We start from the raw sequence: 17,961 nt of genomic DNA, 5'->3' as shown, positions 1-17,961 counted from the left end.
TAAAAAAATATGTCAGAGGTTAAGGGAGAGGTTGACATCAGAGCCGAGGTTCACCTAGCTATTGATATAATGTTTGTACATCGATGGTTCTGGATGAACAATTGTTATGTTTTCTAAAGTAAACATTCATGTATATAATATTCCCAACCCAGGGCTTGTTATAAATTAAGATTAAGCAATAAGGTATAGATCAAATAATGTGATCACAATCGAAACAGTGCCGTCACTAACGAAACACTGGATATTTTGTAAAAAATAAAGTATATTGAGTTATCAACTAAAATGATGTGATACTGATTGGTTTAGTGTATGTTCAATTTGATAAATCATCAACTCTGGAATCAATATGATCAGTATTATGAATTTTACAAAGAAATATTGTATTTCAAGTTTGATGAACTGTAAAAATTTAACTTAGAAATTTGGTAAAAATGTAATTTTTATTGGTTTGATTGTGAAAACCTTCAAGAAATAGTTTAAAAAATACTCTTAGGAAAACGGAAGGAAACACAATCGTAAAAGGTTAATAATAATACTTGTTTTACTATAGTTTATTACTATGTTTAGTAGTTTTCGTGTCAGAAACACAGTATTGTTACTCTTGAGATGCTTTGAAGAGTCCAGACCTTATAGTTAGAAGCCAATTGGGAGCCAATCTTGTTGAAGAAGTGAAGTGTGTCTCTATGATTCTGTAATCCTCCCATAAGATGTCCTCCTTCAACAACCAATATTTCAGTTGATTGAAATAACTTCATGAAAGCTGGACAAAAATTAAGAAACTGGGTCATTCAATCGGAACAAACAACTTTATTTCTGGTATGCATCTATACACTGTACATTCAGTCACTGTAGTATATAAGCATAACTATTTTCAAACATAATCTCATAAAGTCCTTTACTTTACAATATAGTCCGTGTCGTGAGAGAATAGGAAGGGTGTTGCCAAAGGAGGGATGAGGAAAAAGGTGTGAAAAGATGAGGGAAACAAGGAGGATAGATGAAGCCAAGTGTTTTTCATACTGTATATGTGGCATTAATGAATGGGAAAGCTTACATTTACCTCTTACATAAAAATAGTTCTAGAATTGTAAGGTTTATATTGTATTAGCAGCAGCACAGGGCTAAAAAGATACATAAGGATGAGGAGGAAACAATCTGAAGGTGGCGTAGTCGTGTGTGTGACCCATACGGCAGGCCTGCTATCTGTTACTGAACATACTGTTAAAAATATATATGAACTGGTGAAAAAAGTCATTCAATATAATGAAAAAAAAAAAGAAAAAAGAAAAGAAATGGATTAAAATGTTTATGTAGGGAATATTCTTTTATGCACTGCTGTTCAGTTAAAACACAAATTGAAAATAAAACAAAATAAAAGACAGCTATTGTAAGAAAAGATTTCTTTTTGAAAAAGGAAACACAATGTACATATATTATACAATATTGTAAATGAAAAAAATATTTACATTTGTAAATTCTTATTCAAATCTTCACACTGGCTAGTTATTTGTCTATTAGTATGGACTGTTATTGCTGCTTTACTGTCCATTATTTAGCAAAATGGTTCTCCTTTCGAGAACAAGACGCTGTTAAACACATTTTTTACGTTTTGTGTGGGAGAGTGAAGAGCCAATGTCGCTATTGTCTCCCTTCTTTTGTAGAAAACCATGAGTAAAGTAAACTACACACAAGCTATCAACTCTTTTGAGTGTAAAAACAACTACAAAATGTACCAATTTTAGGTCTGCCAAAGTCGCAGACGCAGTGTTGATCTCTGAGCAACACTAATGTTAGGTAAGAAAAGGGCTTTTAAAGTAATGCCCTCTTTATTATCCTTGACAGTCTTTATATACAACCCAAAGTAACAATTTGCCAAAGCAAGTGGCTTTTCAGGATCTTCTATAAAAATTGTTTGAACATGCATATCATTGATTTTAAATGAGGAAAATAAAGCACTCATTCAGGGAAAACAAGTCTCAAGCGTCTAGCATTTGTTCAAATGTTCTTTGCACTAGAAAAGAACACAAAGTTTGTAAACTGTTTGGTTTTAAGAATACTGATAAAAAAGAGTTGCTGAGCGAGGGAGGGGCTTTTAATTTGAAACCTGCAAACAGGAAATTGATGAGAGGCCCTGCCCCGACAGCTTTGTCATCAGTTTTCCTACTCTGGAAACCTTTCGCCCACATTCAGGCACTTGAGGTTGTCCAGCATTGCAATTGACTTTTTCTTCTTCTTCAGTTGTTTTTTTGCAAGTGTGAAGTTAGTTTTTCTTAAGAGCAATATAATGTGTATTGTTTGTTTTTTATTACATTTTTCCTCTTCTAAATAAGACAAATTGCTTTAACTTGCATAACACAATAAAACCTTTACATATACAGCATCAATGCCCAATAACTGACTCTATGTATGGCAAACTCAAATTTCATGCATAAAGAAAATGAGTTTTCAATTGGAAAAAAAAGTGAACATAACAGACAAGCAATAAAATATCTCGGTTAAAAACAACATCAACAACCAAAAAGGAAACGTAGCATTTAACACAATGTACATTCTGATTGCATTGTACCCACTGTGTGATGGCAGATTCGTGGCCTCTGCTTTTGGAATAAAATCTGATTTTATTCTTCCAACATGTGACTTTTTTTTGTTCAGGCTTCCCATAAACAGTAAACCTGACTGACGCATGCAGTTAATGAAGTTTTGTCAAATTGTTCGGGAGGCGTAACTGGGTGCTCGAGCGACATTTGTGTCAATTATATTACAAAAGCGGGAGAATCTTTCCAACAATCCCAGACCGCATCAGCAAGCAACAGGCAGAGCCTTTTTTTCTTTCTGTTTATTTACAAGACTTTGCCTTTAAGGAAACAGAACAACAGTATTTATTCGAGATGCATATAATCAACAAATGCTTACTGGATTTATATGGTAGCAGTCATGTATACGATGATGTTTTCAAAGTAAGATTGAAGACAATAGTGGGAGTACAATGCATTATAACAGTATCTCGTTATGACAAAGTGCGATTCATTATTGTAAAGTCAAAAGAAACAAAACAACATCATACATTTATATTTACATACCTTAATTTAATTAAAATGAACATTTTGTGGTTCTTGCCAAGGACGCCGCATCTAGCCCACTATGACATCATAGATGATGGCTTCAGATGTCAGTTGGAGTAAAAAAACATGCCGGCCTTCATCACTCGAGCGTTACAAGACCAGATTTGGAGTTTTTTTATCTTTACAAGATACACACTTTAGGGTTTGACCCAAATGCTTAAAATCAAACGGCAACCAGTGTGTGACTTAGTGGGAGCAACACTGAGACTGTTGGATATTGATATTGATCATCCAAAACAAGTGCTCTCTCGAAAGGTGCTTTAACACGGCATGTTTTTAGTTCCAATTCTCAACCCAAGGTTTTGTGCCAAGGAGAGAAAAATATTAGCGCAAATACAAGCCCGTCCACTGCTCGGAGAAATAAATGATTTTATAAAACAACAATGGGAGGAAAAGCTTGAACTTTGAACCTGGTGCTTTTCCCCTCAGTGGACTGCGATGGCTTCCTGAAAAAAAAACGACAAAACCACGGTGGCACTGTGGGAAGTTCATTTGCTTGTTTTGTTCATCTTCTGATATCTTTTTTTCAAACTTCAATAGCACAGAGCAATAAAGAAACTATCCGTTTTTTGTCTTTACACTTTTCGCTATGTAGTCTCTTAAATAGCTTAGAATGTCTTCAAAACTCTCCATCATCTTCGTCATGGCAAGGACGATGGCAGAGACCTTTTGGGGAACAATGAGTTGAGCGTGAGACCCCCACCCTCCTGGGCGCACCTCAAAAGCTGTAATATAATATGATCATCTCTCAGCATTTATTATCACAGACATCTGTCTTTTCGGATACAAGCACACGTTGTGCTGCTTTTCTTTCATTCGTGTAGTTCTGTGAGCTTGGAAGGTGCGAGTCAGTGCTTGATTTAGAAACACCTGTTTCCTTGATGCAGCATTGTACTTTGCTATTTCCAGTCCAAGAAAACCACTCACTTGACTTTTTATGGGCATGGATGAAGACACAGTTTCTTGTTTCTCCTCTCCGTCTCTGATCGAGAGTCTTTCATTGTTGCATTCTAGACGGCGAGTGAGATGGACAGTGGTGCGATGTGGCCGGTGGTTGGCTGGGTGTGTTTCTGGGCAGAGGATGTTGTGGCGTGGGGGGACGGAGGGGAGATTGGCTGCTGGATCAGTTGTTAGCTGGCATGTCCTTTGGCGTCCCCTCCTTGTCACTGTGGGATTTGGGCCAGAGTTGATGCTGTAGTTCCTTCACCACCCTCTCCAGGTGCTCCCTGGCCTCCCGCTCATGCAGCAGGTCGGCTCGGAGCTGCTCGCGGTCTGCCTCGGCGTGCTGCAGCTTCATCTGGAGGTCCTCGATCTGCAAAACACAAGAAGCAGATGTGACTACAGGGCAGTGTAGCAACCATGGCGACATGATTCCTATTCTTAACTGAGCTGTTTACACAGACTGCTTTTGGGGCTTTTTCAATCATATACATGTTTCCACGCTGGGGCTCTATCGTCCTATACTCCAACAAAATACTCCTGCAAAATCTGTTGCACAGAAAAGCAGTTGGAGGCGAGGAAAATCCTAGAAGGCTGTTTCAGCTTGGATTCGTAGCCTCCACCTGCATTACACGGGCGAGAGCATATATATCGTCGGGGCCCCTCCGGGCGTCAGAAACTTGTCAGATACCTTACTGTATAATGCGTGAAACAAGAGACTGGATACATTCCAATATGTCTGGAAAGTGAATTTCTGAATTACCAAATAAATGATCAAAGACTGAAACTGCTCTAGGAAGGAATTCCGTGGCAAGTATTTGAATGCAGTTGCAGAACATGATCACTTTATTCTTGTTTGAATTGAAACCTTGTACCACTTCCTTTTTAGAAACGTGGTGTTTGGGAGCATAAAGAGTATGATGAAAACTTTAGCTCTCTTTTCCTGTCCTGAGACCTGGGTGCACGTTGGAACTGAATACAGCGTCTTAATGACGGCTCTCTGCAGAGGAGGTACGTAGCGTAACCTCCCTCTTGTTTTGTCTAATCTGCATTTCCCATGGTGCCTGAGGGAAGCCAACGTCTCTTCCGGTTTCCTTTTAGAGGGGGGGGTGTATCCTTCGTCTGCGCACTTGAGGCTACACCCATTTATTTTTGAATGGGGAAGAGGAAACTTTTTTTCCTCTTTGCCTTCTCCTGTGCTGAACCTTGAGAGTATTTTAGACAGTAAAACTTTGAAACATTGCACATCTGTCTACATGCACGGTTTTGTTGAAATTCAGTTTAATCCATGTCTCTAAAACGAATCATCATGAGGTGATTTCCTCTGATCTTAGTTTATTATTGAATCAACAGATTCTTTGCGCAGCTAGGTGGACTAGCAAGCTGACTGACCTGTGCAGAGTACTTTGCCCGAAGACGCCCAGCCTCGCAACCTTTATCGCACACTCTCAGCTGCCGGGCCTGCTCAAGCTCCCGCTTCAGGCGGACCCGCGACTCGTTGGCTTCCTTCATCTTCTTCTCGCTCTCGACTCGCAAGCGCTCAATTTCCTTCCTCAGGTTTCGCTTTGCCTCGGTCGCCTCCCGCAGCTTCTCTTTCTTGGCTACCCGCAAGAACTCCAGCTCCTGGGAAAAAGAGAAAAGAGATTGCAGACTCTGGGATTCATACAATTATTATTAAATTAATCACTTAGGAAATAAGCTTTTTCCCCCTTTTTTTTTTGACATAATATGATTGAATTATTAAGAAGATTCAGTGTCCCGCAATGCTTACGCCACCAATGTGAATGCCGGTGTAAATGTAAATGTGAATGTGGTGGTTTTGCTTTGTTGACACCGAGAGCTTTGCCTTGTTACAGGAGGCTCAGGGTCCATGTCAGTGTTTACATTGAGCCATGTCAGGGGTCAGGACAACGTGTGGACTGACAAAAGAGAGGTTCCTTCCTCTGAATCACTGGAACAATGTGTATGATACATCCACAGCCTTCTTATGAGAACTTAGCAGTACAAACATGCTGTTATCAAGTCATCAAACTATCTGTTATCAAGCTTTGTTTGTCCTAGATAAAAGTGCAAATCCCCATCACACCCATTACACATCAGATGCTTTCCAGATGTACTCTTTCAATGCTGTCAGGGTTAGTTCAGCTAATCACAGCAGAGATTCTACGGGTGCTTTTGAAAGTTCATCCTGTAGGTTGGTTCTGTTGCTTCGCCTCTGAACACTGATGGAAAATGGAATGCCGTCCGTCTGGAATTGCTCTTTCTCTGCTCAGGATGTATTTTGTGCCGCTCACCCACACAGAATCCTTCGTCGGCATTTTCTTGTTCTCCCTCCAAGACCAAAAATAAAAATGGAAGTCTGGCCTTTCCCTTTGCAGCAACATCCGCTCTCATTGTTATCGCTTGCCAACTCATGCTAAGCTTTGCTGACAGTGATAATGACTTTTAAATCCACTTCTGCATTTTGATGCCTAAACTCAAGTAATTTCCTTTGTGTTCCAACTTTGAAAACTTTCTGTCTCGTCTGATTTCAAAAACGCAGGAAGAAGCTTAGCGTTGGCATGAGCTGCCAGCTAGGCTGGGAAATCCCTTTCTCTCAGCCAACAGTGACACAAAGCATAATGCCTTCACTACAATGAAGTCACATACTATGTATATATAGCAAAACTTTGTGAGAATAGAGACTCTTTCGACCAGGGTAGCCTTAAATGACACAGAGGTGGGTTTAGGTGAAGCACTTTGCTCCTATATGTGGTATGAACATTTAAAATGTATTTCAAATCTCTTAATAGTTTTCTTGGGAGAGCTGTTTTAAAAACTTCTGGGGCAAATGCAGTTCCAGTTTCAAGTCAAGTCTCAAAAGTTTCAAAAATAGTTATTTTTATTTGCAGAGATGTCTCAGAATCCATGACTTAATTTGAGCTAAACTGGACAAAACACCTAATTTCTCGCTGTTTATTTAACGCACAAATTTAAAACTCAATGTTGTCATTTGACAAGGGTAAAAATGAGGAACAAACATATTTTTGGTATATGAGCGGATCCCTACCTGCTGGAGGCTGCGTTTGGCCTGCAAAGCCGATCCCAACTTCTCCTCCTGCTTCACCCTCATCTTAACAATCTCGTGCAGAAACTTCTCCTTTGACTCTTTGGAGTCCAATCCACTGTCCAGCGCCTGCCTCAGGCTCTCCAGCTCCGACTCCAGCCCCTGCTCCGACAGGGTCACTGCGGCTGTGACAGGTGTGGCCGTCGTGGCTGTAGCAGCTGTAGTGGCTGTTGTGGCTGTTGTGGCAGTGCCCTCAACCGACGCGGCAGTGCAGATGGGCTGTTGGAGGCTGGGCGAGCTTAGATCCTTGGCCGAGCTGCTGGAGGAGGTGAAGGATGGTGACGACAGAGAGGACAGGGACGAAGTGACTGTTGGGAGAGACCAGAGAAAAAGAGAGAAATTAACTGATGTCTTTCCAGTGGTCAATACCCCATAACAAACAAGAGCTAGAGCCACAAGCATCTAGTTGATGGTATTTAGTTATTTGCTTACATTCGTCGCGGCTCTCCACTTCGATCTCCACCTCAGAGTCCCTGTCGTCCTGAGGCGCCGGCGGTTTGCTGGCAGCTGAAGACGGAGGGCAGGGGGCCTCTGGTGCCGGGGACTGGAGCTCCCCTGTGACTTTCCTTTTGCAAGGCCTGGAGTTGGCGCCCTCGCCCGGGGGTTCACCCCCACTTGGATGGGAGGTGCTGGGTACCGACGGGGACAAAGGACCCACCTTCCCCAGAGCCAGTGGTGCCAGGGCGACATTGGGGGCCAAAGCTTTCTCCAGGCTCTTGTAGTTGTAGAAGCTAAAAGGACACCAGACAATTGAATTTCATGTATCGTGATAGTTATGTACAAAATCATAAATCAAGGTTACTTCATTAGGAACAGCTGAGTTCTGCCACTACCAGATCGTTCTTTTGTTCTGATTCGAGCTGCCTGAGCCTACCAGGGAAGAGAAACATTCTAATAAAGTGCCTGCAGCTCTTTTTCCTCCCACTTCATGAGAAACTGGGCAGATCAAGAGTGAAATGATGCAGCCTGCACTGGCAGCGCCGTGCCAAGTGGGTGCCCACAGCATGAGCGTGTGTGAATGGTGGAGTGTGGGAGGCTGTGGCATAGTCAGACTTGACTCCTCTGACACCATCCCAACCAGAAAAGTGAGAAAGCATGCTGGGAGCTCATCAGATCCAGCTGAACAAAACGTCTGTCATCTCTTGTTTGTGATCTATGAGTCCATTATGGACCCGGTTGTCCGCAACGTTCTGGGCTCACCTGTCTCTCAGCAGGGCCAGTGGGTGACTGGACGATTCCTTGTCAGCAGATACGTGAGGGGACCACGGTCTGAAAGCTGACGGCCTCTGTCTGGGTTGAATGCAGTTGAGCCCCTAAAAAAGAAAACAATGATAACACTTTGAATCACAAGTAACAAAGAATTGAATTTAGTAATGATATAGCCGGAGCGCTCAATAACAGTTGTTCTCTCTACGATGACCTTTTCATTTTAATTTGGGGGAGCAAGCGTCTACATATTGATTACATTTAATATAATGTTGTTATAAACTTGAATTAGTTTTAAATTTTTGCAACAGAGCTTTGCTTAATCTAAAATCTAGATTTACTCATTTTAAGACCTAGTTCGTCTGATTATAACCAGTTTTAGACTAAATGAATCCTTGTTGGTGTAACCCAGCCTTCGAAATGTTTTGTTCACAGAACTGCTTTTCCATCTTGAGTACGGTGTAGAAAAGCAAAATTAGGCTGTAGAATGTGTCAGAGGATTATTTGTGATGAATAGTCACTTATTAGTGTCACAATGTGCTTTAGATCGCAGTTCTTTTCATGGAGACCAGTCCATTGATTGAAAGGGTATGAATATATCATGCTATTCGTGCTAAAGAAACTCATGTTGTGTGAATGAAGAGGGGTCAGTACAAAGATTAATCGTTGAAGACATTCTAAGTATACCTCTATTGTTACCATATCTTCAGAGTACATTTTTTGGGGCATATTGATCTTCACAGGGGACATCCATCATCTTGTGTTACTTTTATCTGTCTCAGTAAGTGAATCTGCGGGGCTCGTGCCATCTACAGTTACCCCCCTCTGCTGGCATGGCTTGCCAAATCTAAATTTAAGAGCTACCCTCATCCGAAAACTTCTGTATACTATTACATGACACCTCATCTTGTGCACCATGCATCATCATTATCTTCCTCATCATCACCATCTCCCCATCTGAACTTAGCAAGACAAACCTTATTGGAGGCGGAGAGGGACTGTAGCCAGTCGTGCTGCTTCTCTTTGTCCGCCAGCAGGGCTTGCGATGGAAAGTCGTCATATTTGGACTTTTTGATCGGGATGGGATCGGAGGCCTGGAAGAGAAGGAGATACACAAGATGATGAGATCTGGTCGTATTTCATTCTGACATTATGTACACATTATTAAACTCATTATGAGGATTACAGTCAGTGAACAGGTATATGTCCTAAAAAGATGTACTACTCCTCCTACAAGTGTGAATAGGCAAACACGTCCCAAATGGATTGTCCCCCCCCCCCATCCATTAGTGATGTGAAAGCACAGGTTGTCAACTTAACAGCTGGCTACGGGCTGTCACACTATGATCTCAGTGAGCTGAGAATGCACACAATAGTGTCAGCCTGGCTAATAACTTAAAGTGTGTGCGTGTGTGTGTGTGTGTGTGTGTGTGTGTGTGTGTGTGTGTGTCTGATACCTGGAATTGCGAGTGTGTGTTTAAATGTAGGTGTGTTTTTCGACTTTGACACACACAATCCAATACAGATGGGTGTGTTTGCTCAAGGGCAGCCAGGAGAGAAGGCTAGAGGTGACTGTGGCAATGTGTGTGTGTGTCTGTCTGTCTGTCTGTCTATGACACACAGATACATCCATACAGAGAAACAATTCAGGGTTTGTCTCTCTGGCCCTTTTAGCTTCGTAGCTATGACCTCATCCTCTCCAAGCTGTGGCTGTCACTGGCTGCCACACGCACACACTGACACACTGAAACAAAGAGCAATATAGTGCTGCAGGATGATTTATTTTTGTAGGCCAACCAGGAAGTTAGCGTGACACTGGTTCTCTCAACAAAAATTATTATTATATATTTATTTTTTTAGTTCATGATAATTACGAGTTTTGTTCGGCAAGATCTTTATAGATGAAGACTAGTTTTATGATATCTGAAGGGTGAATACAATCATTAGAAGTAAAAAGCTACCAGACTTGTTACCTTGGTCACATCACCACCATGAAGCTAAAGGAGGACTATCGTTCTAGGAAAGACGTTTAGTCATCTTATTTAGACACTTGTAGCAGCTGTAATGAATGGGCATGCAACAACTTTGGATCTATTAAAAAGCTACATGTTTTTGTTCTTCTACCAACAACAGTCAGTGTTTTGTTGTGGAATCATCCTGTGCATGTTCTTCACTCTTTCTTGGGTTATGTGTTGAAGTGGAGGTCATACATGTAATGCCAGTGTTGGCAGGCCATGTCAAACCAACAGTATTTCTATGGGGGATGGATCAACTCACTCATAACTCTTTCTCTGGTCCACTTTGTGGTGGTTTGTCTCTGAGGATCTCCCTCAACAACGTGCAGCCAGCAAAATGCTTCAGTTGACATGCACACACACGCACACACACACTCCTCCTCCTGCGCCGTGTCAACAGGTGGTCACTTGTAATGGGGTTAGATAATGTTGGCAGTGTGTCCTGCTATGCCACATGCGTAATCAGAGCTGCTCTCACAGGAAAGTAGCGTGGCTAGACGAACAAATACCGCTGAGGTCTGCCGATGTGGCAGCTGTCCCCATTCCAGCAACTGATGTACAACCCCACGACTTTCAATGCCTTTCCAGAACAACACCGGAGGGCTTCCATGACCAACAACGTTCTTTTCTGTCTGCTCTGGTAGATGACCTCTCAAAGTTTCATGGGAAGAACTAACTATTTGTTGAGGCCTGATCGCAGAGAAATAAATATGTCCATCAAAAATTACAAAGACTTGTCAACACACCATTGCAAAGGTATTCATTAAAATCAGTTGCTATCATTTGTGCAAGTAAAATGTCACAGTCGAGTAGCCGGGATGTGCCAATTCACTAAAGAGATATTAACTGAAATTGAAGTTGACAGCAGTTTAACCCTGACGAGTTAACTCAAAGCGTGTCAAGATACCACTCTTCATGGTGGCCCCAGATGAAGAGTCTAGGGATCACAAGGAGTCTCTGGGTAAGTGGAATACCAAAATTAATGCAGATCCGCCAGCTAGAATATTTTCAGTCTGGACCAAAGTGGTGGACCAACCAACTGACTGATACCGTCATCACTAGAGCAATACTGAGTGTAATAATGGTTCAAGAAATCTTAACACAGGACACCCCCAAATATCCCACATTACATATATCTCTATTTCACTGGTCACAATGCATATCCATTGTTTACATTTACACAGTGTGTACATAAGGAGTCACCGAAATGCACTTTAAGATAAATCTTTTTAGTAAGAAGATACATTTCAATTGTGTTATCCAGTAAAAAGACAGACGCTACAGTGGAACAGTCCTGACTGTGGCTGGTAGTTTGTGGGTTATCAAGAGATGAAGAGATATGTCCTACATATTGGTGCCAGAGGCAAGAGGCTAGTGCCTCTAGTTCTGTCCACACACACACACACACACACACACACACACACACACACACACACACACACACACACACACACACACACACACACACACACACACACAAACACACACACACACACACACAGTGTTGCCTCTGGGCAAAGTCTATGTGCCACGTGCCAGTCCTTGTCTCGTGGATTACTGGTTGCCAACACTGTGGCTTTTCCATCAGGGCAAGATCCGGCCCCAGTAATCTTGGCTGGAGGAGAGACTCAGAGGTCAACAATTGGCAGCTAAACTCATGTGGCTCTCCTGGGCCGGAGAGAGAAATCTGCAAGTCTCGATTACTGAACAGTGGGACTGTGAGACATGAGGCAAACAGGCGGCCACAGTGGAAATTCCTATCTTAAAAAGTGGCGATGATGTCTAACAGTGGCTGGCCTTAGAGATAGGATGAGAAGCTCATCATCCTCCTTGACGAATTACTTTTGGAGTATTTTTGGTCTTGTCTAACTGGTAGGATGCTCTGGGGTTTGAACTAGAACACAAAGGTGAGATAATATATCTCTTTTGGCCTGGGAAGAGCTTGATGGGGTTGCTGGGGAGAGGGACATTGCGATGGCTAGATGGTGTTGTTCGTGGCAAGTTAAAAAAATAATGTGCCTGCTCTCTCTCTGTCTGTCTGTCTGTCTCTCTCTCTCTCTCTCTCTCTGTCTCTCTTACACACTAACTCACTCACACAAAGACACACACTCGCTTTCATTAAGAATTTTACAATGCTCTCCTGATAAGCGTGGTTGCTGCAAATGATAGAGCTGGGCTGACTTCAAAAACACAATAAAAATATATGTGTGCATATATCCACGCACTTCGCAGCCCCACCCCCTTTATGATCCGGTGCTGATTACACAGCACAGCGTAGACAGGATGTCACACTTCTAAAATAAGGCTTACCGATTAGCCAAGGTGTGTGTTAGACGTGCCCAGTCTGCACCGTCTATATCCTCAGCCTTGACACCACGTGCTGAGAACATGACACCTCATAACATCTACACATTACACTAGTACCTGGACGAGATGACATTGGCCTTTTTTTGACATTCAGATATCAATTTCTTAAAGGTTGCCATGCGTCCAGTGTTGCAGTGCTCTGTGGTCTGAGAGCATGACATTACGAATGACATTAGCAAGGCCAAGCGATGGCACAAAGTATCAATAACGGCCCTTTTGAAGCTATCAAATAATAATTTACAGCCCCTTATTCACACATGGCAGCTAGGAATAGCCCCTGCATGAGAAAGACACAAAGCCTCAAGTCATGGGGAAACATATGTGGAAATAGTGAGAGTGGCAGGCCAATCTCAGCTGCCAATGGGGCCCCCAAGCAAGGGCTCATGTGTGAGCATGTGTCTTGGCGAGTGGATGTGGGTGTACATGTCTGTTAGTGTGTGTGTGTGTGTGTGTGTGTGTGTGTGTGTGTGTGTGTGTGTGTGTGTGTGTGTGTGTGTGTGTGTGTGTGTGTGTGTGTGTGTGACTGTGTGTGAGAGACAGGATGGGTGGAGTGATAACAGGCTTCTCGGTTGAAGTCTGTGAGTTTTGAAACCCTTGTTTTCAGAACACTTCCTCTGTCTGCGTGTCATAAATGTTAACCATAGTTAGAGCAAATACTATGAACAGTATACTTTTGAACAATATAAAGTGTAGCATTTCTTGAGGCTTGTGCCTTTAGCAAGATCTCAAGGAATATGTCACTTAATTCTGATGCTATGCTATCGTTACCACCGAACTCTACTTCCCTTCCATGGAGTTTTCTAGGTGCCCTGTACAGTGTGGATTAAAAACAGAATCATAAAACTGATGGAAAAAAATTGTATGTAACTCTCGTGTTATATAGCTGTCTAATGTTAGTTTACATGTTACTTAATTAATTAATAATTAATTAACTACCAAATGAAAAATATCATAAGCTCTGTGCTTTTAAAATACCTGATACAACATCATAAATAAGAACATTTGAATACCGCAAAAAACCATGATATCGGTATACTAACCCCAAAAATGTGCCCAACTGCACTAGTGACTGTTTAAAACTGACTTTGTTCCACTTGTACTGGTTGGCCTTCGGGCAGTTAAATAATACAATCCCTCACAAAGTTGTGGACGTTCTGAAATGCTCTCAAACGCCGCTGCATGAAATGATCCAAATCAGCTGTGCTCTTTGGCGTCACACTGGATTTTTTATCCTGTTAGACCTCTTTTTTGAGAAATCATAATGGATGTTTCTGTTAGCAAGTAAACTGAGGAAGCAAGGTCCCACTGGGCTGCAGATGAGACAGTCAGGAGAGAGTTCATGGAGAGGTCTATACAGCTGATCCAACTCCAGCCAAGTAGCTGGTGGAAGGAGAAAACATATTTGAGTCAAACGCCCCCAACGTAAGGACGTTTGACACGACGTCTGACCAATGGATCCATGTTGAATCTCTGTTTCAAGTTCAACTTAATTGGAGTTACAAGCAGTCAAGAAAGACAGATTTGGAGGAAGGGTTATTCTTGTTGGGCTCTGCTGGACCGATGCCAGAAGGGGCCTGTGAGGGAGCTTGTGGTTTCCGGAATGACTGCCTTCTGAAAACTTGATCTCAGGACAGGAGCTCTTGTCTGAGGTGAAACTCGCCAGCATTGTGGTGTTGAAAACAGTGTCATCACCCCCAGAAAAGGCTACTGAATCTTACAGCTTTAATAACGCCGCTCTTGTGAAAGAATCTTTTTCTCAACACAATCCGTTTTTTTCATCGAAGCCTGCCTCCAAGTTTCATTTTCTACCACTCCCTCCTATTGCCGTCTGTCGCCAACCCCCACCCCGTCCTATTCGTCTATCTGTCTGTGTGTGTTTCCTGTCTCATAGATTACAGGATGTCCTCTGCAAACAAGCAAGATTTCAGTCACAGAGAAAGACAACAAGCAAAATACATTTGACAGAAACTTGCAGAGAGCATGGACAAATAAAGTGCCTGGGGGCTAAAAGACCTTCCAGTACAATCTCATGGAACAAGATATGTCTTAAGCCAAAACCACAACTAGTGCCATAAGAAGAAAACACCAACAATCAAACCTGTCCATACAGCATTAAATATCATTCAGCAAACCAGTAATCCACTGAAAAGCAATTACTGTATCATCTGTAATCTGTAACATCTAATCGATCTACTCAAATAAAAGTACATTAGGCGAGACTTACAGTAGGATCAGCAATGTGTAATACATTTGACAACAAAATCCTAACTCAAGGTTTACCTTACTAGCCTTTTCTGTAGCTTTTAACTGTACATCATTGTCTGCCTCAATGGTTTCACTTCTAGAAGTATAGATAATTTCCATGACAACTGATCAAACTCCATCCGCTAAGAAAAGATTGGAAAATGCGGTTGACTAATTGAATGTTTTTTTAATGAAAATCAAGGCCCTGTTGCTAATTCACATCTGATGCTATTTCAGTGCTGTGTAAAACTTAGAACATGACTCTGGTCATTAATGTTTCCTATGCTGAGAAATCCATGCTTTGACTGGGGCTCAGTGGTGAGCAGGATCGTCTTTCAATCAGAGGATTGGCGGTTCAATCCCCTAGCCCATGTCGATGTGTCCTTGAGCAAGACACTTAACCCTAAAATTGCTTCCGTAGCTGCGCTTACGTTGTATGAATGGTTGACTATACTGATGTGGCTCCTCCCATCAGTGTGTGAATGGGTGTGAATAGGTGAATGATGTAGTGTTAAAACGCTTTGAGTGGTCGGAAGACTAGAAAAGTGCTATACAAGTACAGGTCCATTTACAATTATTCAGTGTCAAGACTGCATGCTGTCAGAGACAAACAACTTGTGGTGACATGTTGCTTAACAGGTCCCCCCCACCCCGCCTCCAGCCCTCGGCTAAGATAAAAGGGCAAACAACCGGTTGTCTTTGCTCTTTCTTTGCTCATAGGGGCAAGCAAAGCCGCACCCTGCCTGTGACCTGACTTTGGCCTCTCTGCATGTTCCACAGAGGGGCCCATGGTGGAGTGGCGGGAGGAGGCCCTCCTGGAGGCAAAATGAGAACTGAATTCATTAGCTGCCGGCCTCGAAGGAAGCAAACAAGCTGTACACAGCACTTTAGTTTCACCCCGTTAAGGCTTCTCAGGCGTCTGCTACAAGCGCAACTGTGAGCAGTGTAGGTACGATGAGCTGCTTTGTCTTTCTCACCACCTTGCAATGCTCATATCTCAGTCGGAACGCTACTGCAGCTTTGCGTGAGCGAATGTGTGTGTGCCGCTCCACGCCCAGACAAACCTACAGGATAAAAATACAGCAAGCACCGCGGCTCGAGTGAGATTCCTCGTCTGTGTTTGTGGGTTACACACACACACACTCGCAGAGCTGCAATTTTGGCAACTGGTTCATTTTCTTGGCTGAGGAGTCACAGAGAACAATAGGGCCTCTGTCTTCAATGATGTAAATAGCAAAAACACTTTACAGTCAAACTGTTGCAGCGCTGCTCTGCGAAGCATCGAATTCATCTTATTATTCAGGACTCTCTGGGTGTCGGTCCTACCGAGGCGCAGATCCGACTTCAAGATGAGCTGGTTTGCTGACTACATGGGAAATGACCTCATCGAATATTCACTTTGATACGGCAAGGAGTAATTTTTCCCGTGCTCAGCACATAAGTAACCGTGTCTGAACTTACAAAGAGAAAGTACAAACTTGTTGAGGTAGTTGGAAACAGTGCTGGGACTCCAAGTGTGTAAGTGTCGACAAATGGCAGCTGTTCGGACTTTTAGGTAGCTGTATACAGAGAGGAGGCCCCGGCGGTACCTGTCTGTACCACCGCTCCCCACATGAGCCATCATTTATCCTGCAAGGACCCTTCTCCTATGTTCCCCTGCTACTTGCAAGCACAACAGAAAGACACTTTGTTTCCACTGCCCTTTGCCAAAAACAGTTTGCACTGATACTTGCTGCTCCGTTAAAATATGCAAACTCCCCTGTCAACTCTGTTTGTTTTCCCTGGAGGGACAGTACAACACTAGAAATCTGACATTTCCAATTCCTTCTTATTCCAACACTGAGGCACAGAGAATATCATGGCGGGAATGTCTGCTGTTATTCCAGCTGCCTCCATTTCCCGGAAGAGTCCAATGAGGCTATTAGACAAAACGGAGGAGAGACCTCGCAAAGCTGCTGTTGCTCGCCTAAGGTTAAAAGCTTCTTCTTCTCAATGGATAATGAATATGTTCTGAAAATATATTTACTCTAACCTCTTTACATTCAGTACTAAATATTAAATGAATGAAGTGGCTCTTGTGAGCAACATGCTTATTAGCACTCAGGCTACACTACACAACGCAAACCTAGGCTACTGTTATGACAACTGAGGGGACCAGAGTAAATAAGTGCTCGAGTCCCAAAAGGAAAGAAGGGCCAACGTTCACAAACACAAAAAAAAACAGAGTGAAGGACAGTAAGAACGGGAGAAAAAAGGCACAAGGGCTTGTGGAAAAAAAAAAGAAAGAACAGAAAGCAAAGACTTGTAAACAGTTTGTGGCTAGGGATCAAGTGTGAGTAGAGAGCAGCCGCCGGACACACAAACAAAAGATTTCTCAGATAAAACACTGCTTATCCAAAAGGGCATGAGACGGACAGCCTTGTTTATAGATAGACCATCATCATACAGTATGTGATGGGTCTTAAAGGCCATGTTCACACTGCAAGCATTAGTACTCAATTGACCCTTGGCTAAGCCCGCCCCCGCTGCTCTCTCCGGCAAGCTACGTTACCATGGAGCCCACGCTGTCACCAACTGCACTTCCTGATTAAATATTATCAAATTACAATGTAATAGAACAGATTCCATGTGATGCCACGGGGTTCTGAAGAAAGTTATCGGCTTCCAAAAAAAACATTATTTGGGCCACAACGTCATTACTTTTGCAAAAGCTACCAATAACCACAGGGTCACAGGACTTTACACACCCCATGGAGGTCAATGTAGATGTTCTAACTGAAGTAAGAAAATGGAAAATATAGTTTCCCGAGTTTCAACATGACCACAGTGATATGTGAAGAAAAACAGAGTAAAAGAATGAGAGCGAAAGGCAACGAATGACTCCTCTTGTGCCGTGAGCCATCCCACTGCTTCCTGAAGGCTGTGCAGAACAGCTTTAAATGGCATGCACGCACACACACAC

General features: G+C 42.6%; 1 protein-coding gene across 1 annotated transcript in view; it reads right to left on the bottom strand.

Annotated features, from left to right (window-relative positions):
• Positions 1-797: 797 nt before the first annotated feature.
• skia (v-ski avian sarcoma viral oncogene homolog a) overlaps positions 798-17,961 on the bottom strand; it is a 73,049-nt gene continuing 55,885 nt past the window's right edge. The window contains exons 2-7 of the mRNA XM_068598507.1: positions 9,351-9,467; positions 8,368-8,480; positions 7,600-7,898; positions 7,111-7,475; positions 5,454-5,684; positions 798-4,434 (exon numbers count right to left, since the gene is read on the bottom strand). Of these exons, the coding sequence (XP_068454608.1) occupies positions 4,246-4,434; positions 5,454-5,684; positions 7,111-7,475; positions 7,600-7,898; positions 8,368-8,480; positions 9,351-9,467 (1,314 nt within the window). The 3' untranslated portion in view covers positions 798-4,245. The remainder of the gene's footprint in view (positions 4,435-5,453; positions 5,685-7,110; positions 7,476-7,599; positions 7,899-8,367; positions 8,481-9,350; positions 9,468-17,961) is intronic.

Source organism: Clinocottus analis, unplaced genomic scaffold (genome assembly GCF_023055335.1).
Source record: "Clinocottus analis isolate CAN_PGR_092001 unplaced genomic scaffold, fCliAna1.0.p SCAF_4, whole genome shotgun sequence".
NCBI classification, from domain to species: Eukaryota; Metazoa; Chordata; class Actinopteri; order Perciformes; family Cottidae; genus Clinocottus; species Clinocottus analis.
This window is presented reverse-complemented; position numbering and strand designations above follow the sequence as displayed.